This window comes from Salvelinus sp. IW2-2015, linkage group LG6.1 (assembly GCF_002910315.2).
Source record: "Salvelinus sp. IW2-2015 linkage group LG6.1, ASM291031v2, whole genome shotgun sequence".
In the NCBI taxonomy this organism is placed as follows: Eukaryota; Metazoa; Chordata; class Actinopteri; order Salmoniformes; family Salmonidae; genus Salvelinus; species Salvelinus sp. IW2-2015.
In genome coordinates this window covers 9,890,505-9,910,169 of record NC_036845.1, presented here as the reverse complement: position 1 = coordinate 9,910,169, position 19,665 = coordinate 9,890,505, and the positions used below count along the sequence as shown (strand labels likewise).

The 19,665-nt window shown below is 43.4% G+C and overlaps 1 protein-coding gene across 3 annotated transcripts in view; it reads right to left on the bottom strand.

Annotated features, from left to right (window-relative positions):
• The window catches only part of LOC111965032 (rho guanine nucleotide exchange factor 2), a 47,467-nt gene that overhangs the window by 11,074 nt on the left and 16,728 nt on the right, over positions 1-19,665 (bottom strand). For all 3 annotated transcript variants that reach the window (XM_023988978.2, XM_023988975.2, XM_023988973.2), the window contains one exon: positions 5,314-5,476. In XM_023988978.2, coding sequence (XP_023844746.2) covers positions 5,314-5,476 — 163 coding nt within the window. The remainder of the gene's footprint in view (positions 1-5,313; positions 5,477-19,665) is intronic.

Genomic DNA, 19,665 nt, shown 5'->3' with positions numbered 1-19,665 from the left:
TAGGATTATCAATGACACATTGTACATTTGATACTGTCACTGACTCTAATTTCTTAGTTTTCTTTCATATATTTTTTATTAGTTATACTATTTTGTTATTGAATACTGTACTGTTGGGTAGGGCTTGCAAGTGAAGCATTTCACTGTACTTGTGCATGTGACAATTAACACTTGAAACCTTGAAACCTACGCTTTCCGACACCAAGGAAAATGTTATCACTGTTATTAAAATCTCTCCTATGCCTCAAAACACCCCTTCTCCCCTCCTCTCTTCCCTCAGCTTCCCTTTCTCTTCATTGTTAGAGGGGCTCCACTTCCTGGTACATGTTTTCTTGACAGGAAGTTCTCCTGGAATGGCAGTGGGAGGTTGAAGGGATGTCTGAGGCAGGTTATCGGTGTGTAAGTGCATGTGTGTGTGTTCTGAGTCCTGGGAGTGTTGTTGCGTCCATATGAAACGGACTAAAAGTGTTTATGAGAGTTCTTGCCCACTATACAGGGTTGTCTTTGTTCTAAGAGCAAGCCAGGCTAGACACACCCCACACACACCACACACACACACACACACACAACACACACACACAACACACACCACCACACACACACACCACACACACACACACACAACACACCACACACACACACAGAATTCCCTTATACACTCTATATTCCTTTACTTTAGTCTTTCCAATGTCTTCGCCAAGATTACACATTTGCTACCAAAGCAGGCTAAATTCAGCCAAAACACTTGTCAGAAGTATGCTTGCTTTGGTGGGGTGCATTTCCTTGTGTGCCGTTCCTATTTTCAACCAATAGTTTCCACACACATGAGAGGGAACACAGGGCTAAAAATACACTCTTTTCAGGGTGGTTTCTCCATAAAAGCCAACATTTTACAGAGCATGGACTCAGCTAACACGCTTTCTACTTAAATCAGAAAGCGAGGCACACTGTGACCCATTCACTCGCTCAAACTCTCACAACACACAACAGGCTACAAACGACTTAAACATACTCAAAGCCCCTCACACACCACTCCTTACAGAAGGACAAACACATCCAGTAGATATTGTCCCCGATGCTAAAACAAACAGACTAGGCCCCTTGCTCACAAACCAACATGCCAGTGTTGGACCAACACTGGTGTGCTGAAACGATGGCTGCCTTCCCAAGCTCGTAGAGACATTTGGAAAGTCCTGTTAGACCTTCCCCTAATGCTCAACATCGCTGCAATGCTCGGAAACTACACTGGAGACCTGACAAGAGTCAGGCATACTATTATAGATGTGTCCATATAGAGTGGCTCTACAACCTAGAAATGCTTTGGGGTTTACAATACTGCTTAGAATCCCCCCTTCCATATGACACTATATTATTTACAGTTCACTTGTCTTTAGTTATGATCTTATTTATTCTATGTAATACTGTACACTGAGTGTACAAAACATTATGAACACCTGCTCTTTCCATGACATAGACTGACCAAGTGAGGTCAGGTGAAAGTTATGATCCCTTAATATGTCACTTGTTAAATCACTTCAATCAGTGTAGATGAAGGGGAGGAGACATTTTAAAGAAGGATTTTGAACCTTGAGACATAGATTGGTATGTGTGCCATCAGAGGTGAACGGCAAGAACAAAGATTTAAGTCGCACAGGTTTGTGTCAAGAACTGCAAAGCTGTTGGGTTTTACACACTCAACAGTTTCCCGTGTGCACAAGAATGGCTCACCACCCAAAGGACATCCAGCCAACTTGACACAACTGTGGGAGCATTGAGAACATGGGCAACATCCTGTGGAACGCTTTCGACACCTTGTAGAGTCCATGCACCTGATGAATTGAGGCTGGTTGGAGGGCAAAAGGGCGAGAACTATTCAACATATTCTTAATTTTTTGTAACATTGTATACCCCCCAATTTTATCTGTGTGTGAGTGTAATCTAGCACCCTCAGATTAGCGTCAAATGAGCAAACAACAATGGCCTGGTCGTTTACATGAGTCTTAATCTGTGTCTGAGGAGGTAATCTCAACTACTGACACACGCCTTCACAAGGCTAACCATTCAGTTTACACCTGCTGGACGACCCAGCAGGGCTGCCTATTTGTCAGTATTATTCAGAAGCAAAGAGATGTGAGCAGGAGTAAACAGAGTCCAAATGTCGATGAAAACAAAATGTCTTTCTCTGCAGTAATGGAATAAAGGGACCCTGAAATGAATTTGAAATAAATAATAAGAAATAAAAAGATACCTGTGGACTTCATTCAAATTCAAGCCAAACATTGATGTACAACAAGAACATGTACTTTATTGATTACATAGACAACATTGTAAAAGCATTGACGAGAAATCCTCCCTGGTGACTCCAAACCGGAAACATCCACTCAGACATGAAATCAATGGATTCTCCCAAAACAGGCGGTGCTACCTACTCTACACACACACACACACACGCTCCCCCGCACCCAGCCTAAACATATGTCTCCCCTGTCCCAATTCACAGGGGACCTCAGATAGAAATCCCGATGTAGGACAATGTCATGACCCCGTATTCAAACATCGCTGGGTCTCTGAGGCAATATGGCTCCCTATCAGACCACTGTGTTAAACAGGAAAGGTTTAACTGTGTTACCCTCAGCTCATCCATCACTCATTACTGTTAGGGACCACTAACGTCTGTGGACGCAGAGAGGAAGAGGGATTGGGACTGTGTCTGTGTGTGTGTGTGCATTCGTTCGTGCTGACCTGCCTATGTGTGTGCGTCTATGTGTGCATGCGTATGTGTGTGTATGTGTGTGGGTGCACACGTCAGTGTGGCAGATTGCTTGTTAATCTCCCACACTCCAACTACCAGATGCACTATTTCCAGATTACAGTCGGGGAGGGTGGTAGCAGCTGTGTATTGGGGCAAGAGGGGGAGAGAGGGGGGCTGTTTCAGATCCACCAAACAAAGAGAAAAGCCCCTCTCTCAACAGACAGTGGGCTTCATCATAGACCTACTGTATAAGCTCCTAAACCTGCATTCTGTACTGTAGTTACACTATAGCTACTTTGTCATTCTCCATCTCTATATTGGGTCGTACAGGTCTAATGGTTGTGTTGCATCTGATTATAACATATTAGCAAACTGAGATGACAGTGACGCGATAACACAGGAATTAATAAAAAGGTAAAAACTGTGAAAAATATTAGTTGAGTTCAGACAAACTGACTATGACTGACCCAAGGCATGTTGCCTAAACCAATTTAGATTCTTATCTAATCTAAATCTAATCTAAATCAAATAGACTCTAGACTAAAAATATCTTAACTGGCTCAGAATTTGAATATATGAATAGAGAATCCAACACTAAAGGGAATTCCCAACCTGAAATAGCCTCACAGCYGGCTCACACCTCAGTCCTCTCTCCTACTTACAGTAGGGATCCACTCTCTTTCTTTTCCTGTTCTCTCCATCTCCATCTCGCCCCCTCTCTCACCTCCGGTGTAGTTTACAATGATAATGTATTCATGCCCCCTTCAGCCCAATACGCACACATACACACCCAGACCTGACCCTGTGAATATAATTATGCCCCCAACCCAAATCAATAGCCTATGACCAGTGTTCCATCTAAACTACAGCTGGTGTACCTCTTACCCCCAACTACAATCTCAGTGAGTGCCTACCGTCTTGCTCATTCACAAGTACCGGAACTCTCTCTCTCTCTCACACACACACACACACACACACACACACACACACACACACACACACACACACACCACACACACACACACACACACACACACACACCACACACACACACACACACACACACACACACACACACACACACACACACACACACACACACCCCTCTTTGGCAGCAGACATGTGTAATCACACCCCATGCCAAGAGCCTTCCCTCTCCCACCCCCATGCCCTTCTGTATCCCCTCCCTCCCTCTGTGCTCCCCTTCTCTGTCTGTCTGTCTGTCTCTCTCTCTCCTCTTTATCTCTCTCTCTTTGAACCTCGTCTTCAGAGCTTTAGGGTCAAGGTAACGAGGTCGAAGATGGAGCAGCTATTTCCTCAACTTGAAGGGACAATAAACTTCATCCATACATCAATATTCAATCAAAATAGGTAATTGGTTTGATAAGACAAAAAGCATCCCTCTTTCCCTTTAGGAATGTACGTTTGGATTGATTTAATGATAAATACAAATGTCAATCGACTATGACAGTCAATTGAATTGTCTTGGCTGTTGCTGTGGGGGCAGTGTAGTGTTGTTGCATGGTATAACACTAGTTTCAAAATGGGGTAAGCAAAACAAAAACACAATTCTCAGTATGGACTTCCTCTTTCTATCTCAGGCAAACTCCTCTCTGTCTGTTATTGTCATCATGCATCATCCATATGGCTTCGTCTCCTACTCTTGTCTTTCTGGCTCACTTGTTTGTTAACTAATATCTCTCCCTCCCCTCTGCCTCTCTTGACCTGAGAACTGATGGCCCCTGAGGAGTCTTTTCACTCAATATTTCTCCTCTACGCCACCTCTTCCTTCTACACCTGTCTTTCCCCTCTTTCTGCTCTCTTTATCTGTCTACCCTTCTCTCTGGATCTACCTCTATTTGTTTCCCCATTTGCCCTGGAGTCTGCCTTCTCCCACTCCACTCTCCTCTCTCTCTCTCTCCCCCAGCTGTTCCTCCAGGCCAGTGAAGAGAGGGGCACGCCATCTGATCTGTGCTCCCCACACACTAACACTATTGTCTGGGCCGGGCAGGGGAAGGGAGAGGGTTCTCCTAGAAGTCAACAGCTGATTGATTCTCAAAAGGAGGGAAGGAAGGAGAGAAAGAAGGGAAGGAGGGAGGGAGCAAAGAAAAACATTGAGAGGGTGCAGGAGGAATCCCCTCTCCTTTTCGCTCCCCTGCTATTCACTGTGTTTCCTTCCCTCTTTTGATCCATCTCTTTGGCTCATATGTTTCTTCTACCTTTATTGACCCACACGTCCTACCCCATCTCTCTCTCTCTCTCTACCCTTATTGTTTGAATCTTCTTTTTCTAGCTCCAATATCTCTCTCCTGCTGTTCTTTTGATCACCCTTTCTCTTCCAAAGCAATTTTGTCTCCCCCCTTTACACTAGACAGTCACTAATCTCTCTCTCTCTCCCTCCAATATGACAACCCTGGGGCAAGATGTCTGTTGGTCCACTGATCTGGTGATGCATCAATACACCAATACCCCGATAATGTTGTCGCTAATGACATTAGGCTTTTGTCTGGGCCTTGTGAGTGTATGTATTGCCTACAATATTGTGTGTGTGTGGTACTCACTGGGGCAGCTGAGGGCCTCTTTAGCGGTGATGCTCTTGTTGCAGGCGGAACAGAGGGTGGTGGCAGACACGGTGAGGGAAGTGAAGAGGTGGCCGTTGCTGTAGCGCGCCTCCCGCTCCCGCGCCTCCTTCTCCCTCTCCTTCATCCGCTCCTTCTCTTTGTTCTGTAACCAAAGACACAAATCAGCGCCAACCGATGCAATCTATGTGGATATTAACTGTTAAAAAAAGGCACTCTCGCTCATCTCACACTGTCAACCGTTCTGGATATTCCACAGCTGTGAGATGCTTGTCTGGTGCTCAGGTCTCCTCATACTGTATATGCAGCATGCACTTTGTTTCATAGAGTAAGTTTCACTGGATGAGGACAGCTGGTGCATGAGGAATTGTTTTCAGGAATAGTCTCGCTCTCCCTCCCACTCAGAGAGATTGACAGCCTGGGGACTGTCTTTAATCTCATTGTTACACTACAGGGCTCGCCATGCTGCCTCAGCAGAACTCAAGCGCATTCAGCGTGAGAGTGTATTCCGTGTGCATGTTAGCAATTGCGAGTGCATGTGTCCTTGTGCATCTAAGAATGTGTGTGTGCGCACTATGCTAATTAGTGTAGGTGCATGTGCGTGCATTTGCAATTGTGTAGGTGTGACTAAAATGTGAATGTTCCGGTGTTAGTTTGCCTCTGTAATATCCAGCTGTTCCTAGCATGGTGCCTTATTTTATACCACACATTTTAATGCCAGCCTGTCTGTCTGTGTCCAGACCAGAGCAGCAGTCTATGTTGCTGGCTGTGCTGCTAAGTAAGCAGAATGGTCAGGTACCAAACAGCTTCTCACAGCCGGTGGCCTTTTAGTCACAAACTAATCTCCTGATGTTGTGAACACAGACAAAGTAGTCAATCTTCAGTGGCTTTGTCACTCTCTGTTTTCCTTAATGCTCTCAGCTAATTATCAACTCAACAACATGTGGTGTTACGATGAGGTTGTGTATCCACTGTAGCGAGAGTATATGACTTACAGGTGCTTCCGGTAGGTTCTCAGTAAGCACTTTAGGCAATTATTTATGTTCAAGAGGATAACTCTGCCATCAAATTTGTTTTGAAATTACTCAAAATGGTATTCCATGTCAAATAATCATTGTGCATCACCACAACTGCTAATGCTACCAAAACAAACAGAACAAAAGCTGTTTTCAAATACACAACACGTCTATTATCTGAAATGACACCCTTTGATACTGGTTGTACTGTATTTTCTAAAACATTGAGAGGACATGATCAACAAAGCAGTTTTCTCTAAGAGTGTAGACTTCAGACCCTTGACGTACACATAAGGAAAGCTCACCCTGTTGGTTTATCATGATGGGCAGCAGAGGGGTTTAACCCCCTCACCGGAACATGCCACACAACTATAACGTTATCGGAAAGAGGAAGAGAAATAACTAAAAGAAGGATTTGTCAGGGGTTCCTTTTAGAACCTAAACAAAAGGCCTTGGGGCCCCCATTGTGAGGAGCTCATTCAGGACATGGCACCATCTCAGGGGTATGTAAAACACACCCAAAGGAAAGAACCCAGAGAGGAATGGAGGGATGGATGGAGTGAAAGAAGAAGGGAGGGGAGTTTAAACCCATCCATTTACATTAGCTAATTAAAAAGGTGACCCGCCAAGATTTTGATCTGAGGTGAAAATGGCGGAAAGAGACTCAAGGGCAAGGACATATAGAACACACTGACACATGCAACATGCTGGTGTGATGACTAGCTACAGTTGTGACGCTGTAATGACGGTGGAATGAGGTGAGACGGGCAGGGAGACAGCTTAGGTCCAGGACACTGGGTCCACTTACAGACCCTCATGTCTAAACACACTAACCCACATTTACATTCACTCCGTTTTGAAGAGGAAGGAAACAGGTGCACAACTTGGCACTGGGCACCAAGCCAATGCTTGGTAAATCTTTCTAAGCTTCTCGGTAGAATTAATCCATAGAGTTTAACTGCATCCATGTAGGGTCCATCGTCTAGCAACTCCTACTGTACAGTATGTCTGAGGCGGGCTTGCTTTAATGGCAGTAGGATGAGCACTGCAGCAGCATGCTCTAATCCACTCTGTCCCCCGCAGAGGTTTGTAGACTGTTACCAAACTGGCTCCCTCGCTATTATTAATGCACAGTCAGCTCCATCAGTCAAGACCACCTTATTAAGACCTTTTTCTATAGAACTGACTCTTACGCTAGATATCTGGCACACTGACTGAATTTCTCTGAATTTCCCCCTCCCCCTATCCATCGCTCTCACACACTCGCTCCATCTCTCTCCCTCTCCCTCTTTCTCTCTCGATTCCTCTCTTCTTGTCTCTCTCTATCCTACCCTCCTTACCACGCTCCTCTATAGTGGATTAACAGACTGGATTAGAATCATCGGACTCAGGGCGGATTGGGGATGGTGTGAAAGACGAGAAAGATAGATAGTGAGCGATAGGAAGAGAGAGCGAGAGAGAGAGAGAGAGAGAGCGAGAGAGAGAGAAGAGTGAGTGAGATTGCGAAGAGCATTTAATTAAAGGAAAGAATGCCACAATGCAGTTTATGAGAGCGGCGCTGCTGGTAAATTGTTACCAAATGGGTGTAATGACTTTTTAATGAAAAGAGGACGGGGCAGTGGGGAGGATGAGAGAAGCTGCTGTTATAGACCAGGGATTAGTAGATACTATTAAGCGGCGGATTAGGCCACAGACTTAACCTCTGCCCAAGCCTTCCAGATATCGAACCTTACTCCACTGAGGAATTTACACTGTTTGGTGGATGAGCAGAGGACAAGGCATTTGAACTCTCTCTATTTTGTCTCTCTCTCCCTCTACTCAATTCAAATGTATTTATTGGCATGACAATAGCCATATCACAAGCAAAAGGCTAGGAAGTAAGACTGGGAAATTATGTACTATGAAGACATTAAGAGTTTATTTCCAAAACGCTATATCCACAAATGTTTTCATCAGAAATGATTGCTTCTGGGTACCGTCATGTGTGTGTAAAATATTACTGTTCGCAGATTTTTTTATTCTTATATTTTAGATGTGTATGAAAATGTGTTTAGCTGGAATGGAATGTTCATATCCTGTATATTTGACTGTGGTATGTGCCAAGCTAAGTGACTTGCCTAGTAAAATAAAAGGTAAAATAAAATAAAATATATAAATGAATGCACTTAAGAGCACCTGCTAAATGAATAAAATGTAAATGTTTTACATACAGATCTCATATAACTGTTATATTGATGCCCCAAATGCATCGTTTGTGCAGTTCTTTTAACCTAGCAGTGGTACTTATTTCTCTGAGAGTGAGGTGGTTAAGCAGCATTTTGCAAAAAAAAAAGCATTATTATTTGTCTCTCTGACATGAAACCATCAAGTGATAGATTTTTAACAAACACTTGTCTATCATTGAACACCACCATACCGTGAATAGATAGTGAAAAAACACTCCAATCTCTTTCATAATTTCTTAAAAACAATAAAAGATCATTTACCAACATTTCTGAAACTGGATATACACTGAATGTACAATACATTAGGAACACCTTCCTAATATCATGTTGAACCCTCTTTTGCCCTCACAACTGCCTCAAGTCGGGACATGAACGAACTCAAGGTGTCGAAAGCGTTCCACAGGGATGCTGGCCCATGTTGACTCCAATGCTTCCCACAGTTGTGTCAAGTTGGCTGGATGTTCTTTGGGTGGTGGACCATTCTTGATACACACAGGAAAATGTTAAGCATGAAAAACCTAACAGCGTTGCAGTTCTTGACACACTCAAACCGGTGAGCCTGGCACCTATTACCATACCCGTTCAAAAGACACTTAAATATTTTGTCTTGCCCATTCACCCTCTGAATGGCACACATACACAATCCATGTCTCAATTGTTTCAAGGCTTAAAAACCCTTCTTTAACCGGTCTCCTCCCCTTCATCTACATGGATTCAAGTGGATTTGACATCAATGTAACATCAACAATGGATCATAGCTTTCACCTGGTCAGTCTATGTCATGGAAAGAGCACCTGTTCTTAATGTTTTGTCCATTCAATGTATAGTGTATAGTCCCTCTCCCCTCCTCCTCTCTCATAGGATTCCCCTGTATCAGATAGCTGTCCTTGGCTGACCCTCAGACTATGTGGATGCCAGAGGAGAGCTAATGCTAAAAATCTGTAGTCGACTTGTTTATTAAACTGCCTCTCCCGTGCTCCTGGCCAGTCTGAGAGGAGACCACATCACAGTGTGTTGAGTTAATCAGCCTAAGGAGGCCTCTAGGATCCATGACCCCACCACCGTCAGACGTCATCCACCACAAGACCAACAAACCCACTAAGATAACACCCTATCTGGCTGTACAAACTTTATAGGATCAACTTCTCAGTGATGATCAGACGAAGGGCTTGGGATTCAATCAAACATGTACTACGGAATGTTTGATTGCATTACGGAAAGACGCACTAGGGGAAATATCACTTTGAACTTTGTACACTGAAAAAAAGGCTATCATCACCAAACAGGATGTTGAACCAAGATTACATCATAATACCTGTATTTTTACATCCATGTTTCAATCTAAAATGAGATACTTTAGACATGTGCGTCTACAGAGAATGAGTATCCTGCACAAGGCCATAAAAGCAGTATACAATTCTCACCTGGGGATTACGAACCAGTATCCCCTCAGGTCACAAGCCTCAACCTTAACCACCACTATGCCATAGTGGCATAGTATCCCAGTCTGAACTCTGACCACAGACAGATAAGACACGGAGATAAAAGAGCTGTTAACATGCTGCTGTGGTGAACAACACAAACAACCAGCAGGTCAATAAACCTGCTATAGGGGAGTGATCAGAAAAATGTATGATGAGGGCCACGTTCCTTGTTATTTTGGATGGGGGAGTCTATCGTAGCCTTTGTCTCTTAGTGGTTGAAGAGCACCTTTGGCCAAATTCAGCCAGCCAGTGTGTAGCATGGCTAATACTTTGTTTCGTAAATTCTTCTTAGACTGGCACTGGTGTCTATATAAGGTGGCATGTATTACTTTTTTTAGATGGAAGGAAGTGACCTAATTGGTTTACTGTAAGCAATGAAGCTTAGGTATGCTGCTGGGATCTGGCTTTATTGATGCTAATGGTTAACCAAGAGGTTGGCATGACCAATAATCTAGCCAAATAGATACAGATACACAGTGCTAGGCAGTTAACATTGAGTTCTGTGTGTATGCAAAGAGCAAAAATATAAACGTAACATGCAACAATTTCAAAGATTTTACTGGGTTACAGTTCTTAGATGGAAATAGGACAATTGAAACAATTCATTAGGCCCTAATTTATGGATTTCACATGACTGGCCGGGGTGCAGCCATGGGTGGGCCTGGGAGGGCATAGGCCCACCCACTTGGGAGCAAGGCCCACCCACTGGGGAGCCAGGCCCAGTCAATCAGAATGAGTTTTCCCCCACAAAAGGGCTTTATTAGGCAGAAATGCTTTTTGTGCGTATGGAACATTTGGTCCCATGAAACATGGGACCAAAACTTTACATGTTGAGTTTATATTTTTATTCAGTATATAATAAATAGAATGGACATTACTATTTAAAGCAATTGTCAAAATGTTTTTATGCCACACGTCCATTTCTGATGAGTCAGTTTCCAAGCGTCAACCAGTTTTCCTGCCGCAACAATTGCACTTCATATTTATCATGACACTTCTACAAAGCCTAGCATGCACTTTACTGGGCTGCCATGACAGATGAGGTCAGAGGAGTTTCAGATGAGATGGACAGAGAGCCATATATATTCTTCCCTTTCTATCTCTATGAAGGGTGCTATCTGAAAGTGTCAAGACTCAGGAAGTGATATTGGCATCTGTTGTTTTCAGGTGTGTTTTCATCTGCACTGAACTCATGTGCAGATGCCTGAGCCATAGAGAATGTGCTCACTTTTGGTCCCTCTATTAAAAGCTTCTATGAATACATGTCATTCACTCCCCTTCCTGCAACCAAACAGCCTCAGAGACTCAGACACAACAAAACTAAACAGGAAAGGGAGAAACAAAACTCACATTGTGTTGAAATACGTAGTTTGGAAATGGGTTTGTATACACAGCCCAGACATTTTTGTAAAAAGCAGTTTTTGTCTCAGTAATCTGTTTTCTGCCAAATTGTCTATGCTAGTGCTTCAGTGCTGACATCACACACCGGAAGTTCATTATACTGACTTCCTGTTTCATGGAAAAGGCATAGAGACTGGGGTTGGTGAGTTGGGAGAATAGCAACACTACAGTTGGAGGGGAAGGACAAAGTTGTTGTTCATAATCTTAGCTCCGGGGTTCTCAGACGGCCTTGTAGCCTTCTTTGACTCAGATCAACACCGTGGCTTTGCGTAGCAAACAATTTTGTCCAGTCTGACTGACAAAGCAGACATTTTAGGCATTTTTTCTGTCATATAGCTGGATATGTAGTGAATGTAGGTTAAGTAAAGAACAGTGACAACCCACTGGGCAAATACTTGTTGAATCAACATTGTTTCCACGTCATTTTAACACCAAAATTCAATGTGATGAAGTTTAATCAACGTGGAAAACTGATTGGATTTGCAAAAAGTCATCAACGTAAGGGAATTCAGTCTTTATTCCAGCCAACATTTAATCTAAATCCAATGACATGGTTAAATTTTTTGTTGATTTCACATTGAATTCACATTAGTTGACAACTCAACAAAATGTAAATCAAAACTAGACATTGAAATGACGTCTGTGCCCAGTGGGAAGTTCTGATCAACTAGGAATTTGAACCATAGGCCTTCTAGTAACTATATGACTGGTAACTATAGCATGGATGCTGTAAACATAAATGTTTATTAACTTATAACAAATAAGTGTTCAATGATATACTTTTTATAAATGCACTAAGACTAAAAATGTATTCATCACATATTGCACATAATGTAGCTCATAACACTGATTCAATGCTGAAATAAATGATAATGCTTTGTTTTGATGTGAAGGCCCATTATTGCTCCCCCTTAAGTAACTCATCATCCACACAGTGTAGTCATAAGTTATTACAGCCAGACACTAACAAGCTTGGCTGATCCTTGTTCCGGTTGACTGAATAGCTTTGGGTGTGTCCTCTCCTCTGTTTATGTTTCATGTATTCTTTTTGCTGACACATTTTCAACCCAGGGTATACAGTGGCTTGCGAAAGTATTCACCCCCCTTGGCATTTTTCTTATTTTGTTGCCTTTACAACCTGCAATTAAAATGGATTTTGGGGGGTTTGTATCATTTGATTTACACAACATGCCTACCACTATGAAGATACAAAATATTTTTATTGTGAAACAAACAAGAAATAAGACACAAAAACGGAAAACTTAAGCGTGCATTCACCCCCCCCAAAGTCAATACTTTGTAGAGCCCCCTTTTGCAGCAATTACAGCTGCAAGTCTCTTGGGGTGTCTCTATAAGCTTGGCACATCTAGCCACTGGAGTTTTTTCCCATCCTTCAAGGCAAAACTGCTCCAGCTCCTTCAAGTTGGATGGGTTCCGCTGGTGTACAGCAATCTTTAAGTCATACCACAGATTCTCAATTAGATTGAGGTCTGGGCTTTGACTAGGCTATTCCAAGACATTTAAATATTTCCCCTTAAACCACTCAAGTGTTGCTTTAGCAGTATGCTTAGGGTCATAGTCCTGCTGGAAGGTGAACCTCCGTCCCAGTCTCAAATCTCTAGGAAGACTGAAACAGGTTTCTCAAGAATTTCCCTGTATTTAGCACCATTCATTTTTTCTTTAAGCAATGGCTTTTTCTGGCCACTCTTCCGTAAAGCCCAGCTCTGTGGCGTGTACGGCTTAAAGGGGTCCTATGGACAAATACTCCAATCTCCGCTGTGTAGCTTTGCAGCTCCTTCCTTATCTTTGGTCTCTTTGTTGCCTCTCTGATTAATGCCCTCCTTGCCTGGTCTGTGAGTTTTGGTGGGCGGTGGATTTAACGGTGCTCCGTGGGATGTTCAAAATTTCTGATATTTTTTTATAACCCAACCCTGATCTGTACTTCTCCTCAACTTTGTCCCTGACCTGTTTGGAGAGCTCCTGGTCTTCATGGTGCCGCTTGCTTGGTGGTGCCCCTTGCTTAGTGGTGTTGCAGACTCTAGACCTTTTAGAACAGGTGTATATTAACTGAGATCATGTGACTCTTAAATAAAGTCCACCTGTGTGCAATCTAACCAATTGTGTGACTTCTGAAGGTAATTGGTTGCATCAAGATCTTATTTATGGGCTTCATAGCAAAGGGGGTGAATACAAATGCACACACCACTCTTCTGGTTTTTATATTTTTGAATTTTTTGAATCACTTCACCAATTTGGACCATTTTGTGTATGTCCATTACATGAAATCCAAATAAAGATCAATTTAATTTACAGGTTGTAATACAACAAAATAGGAAAAACGCCAAGGGGGATGAATACTTTTGCAAGGCACTGTATTGAGAACATACAACCTGAAAGTGAGAAGCATTAAACTGTGTGATGTCAGCTCACTGAAGCGAAACCAGCGCAGTCTAATCGGAGGGTGAATAAGTGGTCAACTAACCTCAGAATGACATCACTAACTAATGAGATAGGAAGTCATTAGTGCACAAAGGAACAGAAACACATACAGCAAATTCACAGAATATCACACTAGAATGACATGCATACAGAAACTTAAGTTGAATCTGAAAACAAATGTAAACATGACGCTATTGATATAGGTTGAAATTTACAGGGACATATGCCAGTGGTCCCCAATGAGATTATGTTCCTGAAATTACATATGTAAACGATCAAAAACCATTGTGCAGTCTGCCTTTATTCGAGTTGAGCCAACTAAACCAAGGTGTGTCAGGCAGGAAGGGCTGTCCTGTGTGTATTGCGACATCACAGGAAAGCGGACTGCCCTGACTACAGAGTTAGTGGTAGTCAGCACATGGACATACACTGGGAGAACAAAGCCCTTTTGCCTTTGCTTGCTACACAATCGGTCTGCGGCAGCCCAGGATCTCCTTCAAGTTAACCCTGTGTCATGCGTGAAGAGGGTCAGTCCCTCTGTTCTAGGAGAGGAGGAAAAAGGGGGGGGGTCTTATTATGGGAGAGAGTGTGCTTGCTACTGTCCCCTGTAGCAGAGAGACGGAGCCCTGGTTAATGTGCCATAACAATGAGCTTGTCTGTTGTCTCTCTCATTTCCGATGACATCAGCAGCATAGAGTGACAAAAAATGATATCTAATGGTTAATTAAATATCCTCAGAAAGATCTTTGTGAACAAGCACAGTCACCAATCCCCATAGCACGTATGAGTGACAGTAAAAAGAGTGATGGAATAGCTACACTATGAAGTGTAGCAGCTTGACAAGATCATCAGTAGCAAGGAGCAGCATGGAGAGTCTGCCTAAACCCAACAAAAAGGAGTGAAGTTATGAAGGTATACACTGTCTAGACAAATATATGTCCTAAGAGGAGATGGAGGATAACTAACAGAGAGAGTAAGAGGGAGAGAGAGAATGAAACCGAGATACCTAGGAAAGAGGGAGAGGCCTGGAGGGGAAGACCCACGAAAGCAGGAGGCTTAAACGAGTGAGGGAGAAAAAGAGAGACCTAAGCAAGAAATAAAATGGGTCTGCGATGAAGGGGGGGGGGAGAAAAGGCAGACAGATGGAGAAACGGATACAGGGGGAAGAGAGAGAACCCCAGAGAGAGGTAGAGAGATAGAGCGTGATGTGGCGAGGAAACAAAAGAGGAGAAGAGAATACCTGACACAGCGAGAGAGCCTAGCAGGTAACTGGATTTCAGCGTGTATTGATGGAGGAACAAAGAAATAGAGAGCAGACAAAGAACACAAAGAGAGATGGAGAAACTGGAGACACTGGGGAAGAGAACTACTGGATGTGTTTAGAACTCTATCCTAAGGGTTACTAAATGTATCGGAAAAATACATTGAGTGTGTGGATCCATAGTTCTCATCTTAGTGTGTATGTGTGTGCATTCAGTACGTGCATGCATATGGGTGTGCGTTTGTGTGGCAGCAAAGGGGAGGTATGGCTATAGTATTTTTGTGCTGTATGTGTGTTGTCGCGGGGGAAGGTGGTCATTATAATAGCGTGAACGTGTCCATCCTTTGCATGTTCCTGTGGGTGAGGAGACTATAGATGTAGGATCTTAATTTGAGCCAGTTTGCTACACCAGGTAAATAATCCTGCATTAATAGGAAATGTGAATTATAATGTGGATTATAATTCATGGAAATATTTTGCGGGGTTTGATATATTTTTTAGAAGGGCAAATCAAGCCTTTTTCAAGCTTGAATAACCTACAAGTTTGCATTTCCTGCAGTGCAGTAAAACTCGCAGCAACAAAAGATTGATCAAATAAAGATCCTACATCTGTATCAGAGACAGGTGGCATCCATCATGAGGCTTAGTACACTATGACCTTGATGATGTGAGGCGAGCCCACACACCCACACACTTCTGTGGGAAAATTAATGTCTGCCCCCTAGTTAGCGCCTGACTGTCCCAAGGGCACATTCATTAATAACGAGTACAGCTACACACCCACACCCACATGTAGGATCATAATTTGATCACCCTGTTGCAGGAGAACTTTCCTGCAATTCACAACATTTTAAACTTGAAATGTATTTGAGGTTTAAAAGGCTTCTGAAGTTTGTAATTTCCATTGAGTAATTTCAGACTTGATTATCCCGTTGCGAAAAACATAACCGCTACAAAAATGTCCATTCATTATAATCTACATAATAATTAACATTTCCTGTTGTTGAAGGATTATTTTCCTGCTGTACCAAACTGGCTCAAATTAAGATACTACATCTGTACACACACATATTATACACACGCACAAACTGACTTATGGAACAATTCCTTACAAAAGGTACGGCACACATAAACAGTAGAGAGAGAGTTATTGCACAGTAGGAGCCCACATACCAGTGTTTTATGGTTACAACTATTTCCACCACGACAACATAAAATAACAGAGGCATCTTCATCAGGGGAAATCTGTTTTTCGTAATCAATAAACATATTTCATCCTTATTTTCTTTTGCTAACTATCAACTAAATCAAATCAAATGTTCTTAGTCACATGCACCGAATACAACAGATGTAGACCTTACAGTGAAATGCTTACTTACAAACCCCTAACCAACAATGCAGTTAAAAAAATTGATAAAAATAAGAAATAAAAGTAACAAGTAATTAAAGAGCAGCAGTAAAATAACAATAGCGAGACTAAACTCCCTTCGGGACCATGTCTTTCAAAGATAATTCATAAAAATCCAAATAACTTCACCAATCTTCATTGTAAAGGGTTTAAACACTGTTTCACATGCCTGTTCAATGAACCATAAACAATTAATGAACATGTACCTGTAAAATGGTCGTTAAGACACTAACAACTTACAGACGGTAGGCAATTAAAGGTCAGTTATGAAAACTTAGGACACTAAAGAGGCCTTTCTACTAACTCTGAAAAACACCAAAAGAAAGATGCCTAGGGTCCCTGCTCATCTGCGTGAACGTGCCTTAGGCATGCTGCAAGGAGGCATGAGGACTGCAGATGTGGCCAATGTCCGTACTGTGAGACGCCTAAGACAGCGCTACAGGGAGACAGGACGGACAGCTGATCGTCCTCGCAGTGGCAGACCACGTGTAACAACACCTGCACAGGATCGGTACATCCGAACATCACACCTGCGGGACAGGTACAGGATGGCAACAACTGCCCGAGATACACCAGGAACGCACAATCCCTCCATCGGTGCTCAGACTGTCTGCAATGGGCTGAGAGAGGCTGGGCTGAGGGCTTCTAGGCCTGTTGTAAGGCTGGTCCTCACCAGACATCACCGGCAACAACGTCATCTATGGGCACAAACCCACCGTCTCTGGACCAGACAGGACTGGCAAAAAGTGCTCTTCGCTGACGAGTTGTGGTTTTGTCTCACCAGGGGTGATGGTCGGATTCACATTTATCGCCGAAGGAATGAGCGTTACACTGAGGCCTATACTCTGGAGTGGGATCAATTTGGAGGTGGAGGGTCCGTCATGGTCTGGGGCGGTGTGTCAAAGCATCATCGGACTGAGCTTGTCATTGCAGGCAATCTCAACGCTGTGCGTTACAGGGAAGACATCCTCCTCCCTCATGTGGTACCCTTCCTGCAAGTTCATTCTGACATGACCCTCCAGCATGACAATGCCACCAGCCATACTGCTCATTGTGTGCGTGATTTCCTGCAAGACAGGAATGTCAGTGTTCTGCAATGGCTAGCGAAGAGCCCGGATCTCATTCCCATTGAGCACGTCTGGGACCTGTTGGATCGGAGGGTGAGGGCTAGGGCCATTCCCCCCAGAAATGTCCGGGAACTTGTAGGTGCCTTGGTGGAAGAGTGTGGTAACATCTCACAGCAAGAACTGGCAAATCTGGTGCAGTCCATGAGGAGGAGATGCACTGCAGTACTTAATGCAGCTGGTGGCCACACCAGATACTGACTGTTACTTTGATTTTGACCCCCTCTTTGTTCAGGGACACATTATTCCATTTCTGTTAGTCACATGTCTGTGGAAGTTTGTGTTTCAGTTTGTGTCTCAGTTGTTGAATCTTGTTATGTTCATACAAATATTTACACATGTTAAGTTTGCTGAAAATAAACGCAGTTGACAGTGAAAGGACGGTTCTTTTTTTACTGAGCTTATATACAGGGGGTGTACTGGTACAGAGTCAATGTGCGGGGGCAGTTGAGGTAATATGTACATGTAGGTAGAGTTATTAAAGTGACTATGCATAGATAACAACAGAGAGTAGCAGCGGTGTAAAAGAGGGGGATGGGGGGCAATGCAAATAGTCTGGGTAGTCATTTGATTAGATGTTCAGGAGTCTTATGGCTTGGGGGTAGAAGCCTCTTGGACCTAGACTTGGCACTCTGGTACCGCTTGCCGTACGGTAGCAGAGAGAACAGTCTATGACTAAGGTGTCTGGAGTCTTTGACAATTTTTAGGGCCTTCCCCTGACACAGCCTGGTATAGAGGTCCTGGATGGCAGGAGGCCAGTGATGTACTGGGCAGTTCGCACTACCCTCTGTAGTACCTTGCGGTCGGAAGCCGAGCAGTTGCCATACCAGGCAGTGATGCAATCAGTCAGGATGCTCTCGATGGTGCAGCTGTAGAACCTTTTGAGGATCTGAGGACCCATGCCAAATCTTTTCAGTCTCCTGAGGGGGAATAGGTTTTGTCGTGCCCTCTTCTCGACTGTCTTGGTGTGCTTAGACCATGTTCGTTTGTTGGTGATGTGGACACCAAGGAACTTGAAGCTCTCAACCTGCTCCACTGCAGCACTGTCGATGAGAATGGGTCCTATTTTTCCTGTAGGCCACAATCATCTCCTTAGTCTTGATCACGTTGAGTGAGAGGTTGTTGTCCTGGCACCACACGACCAGGTCTCTGACCTCCTCCCTATAGGCTGTCTCGTTGTTGTCGGTGACAGCAGGACAAAACATAAAATGGAATGCTCTTGGTCTTTGTTAGCCTACTAAACAGAGGTATCTGGGTATTTAGGGTTACTACTGTTTTCACTGAAGTATATTCCAGTTTAGTGCACATCTTCAATTCAAAATGATGATCCCTGATAGAAGAGTGCCTTTTTGTCCGTCTGTGATGAGGACGGAGGAGAGAGGAAACCGAGCTCAGATGGTAGGCCAGGTCCTTTCAGCTCCAGCTGTGATAACTATCTATGCCCAGACAGTCATTTCAGCATGGCCAGAGAGAGCCATCACGGGCTATGTGCTAATATTAATTTATATTAGTGATCGGGGGGGAAAATCTATGTAGTTACATATTGCAATATACATTTTGGACAAAGTTATATCAATATTTGACTCCAGCCCTAATTTATAGTCTCTTTTTGTGTATTTTCCCCTGATAGGTACGACTAGATAGGTTTTCACTAGTAATCCTTCTATTCAGATCAGTGCTTATGAAAGCCAGGATAATGTGATGAAGCTACAGTATTTCAGTCTGTTGGGTAATTACTGTAGCAGACTCAACCCAGTAGCAGCCACTCAGGGGGAGTGTGAGGGGGGAACTGGGGCTATTGACTGGTCATCAGGTTCACACAGGGTGTTGTTTGTTTTAAGAAGCTCTCTGATGAGTTCACTTCCTGTGACTCTGGCTTTAGTTAGTTTGGGTTCCACCCCTGACCCCCACTCAGTCACCTCTAGTGGGGGTTTCACAACGGCAATGCTAAGGCTCCAAAGAAAACATCTGTAATA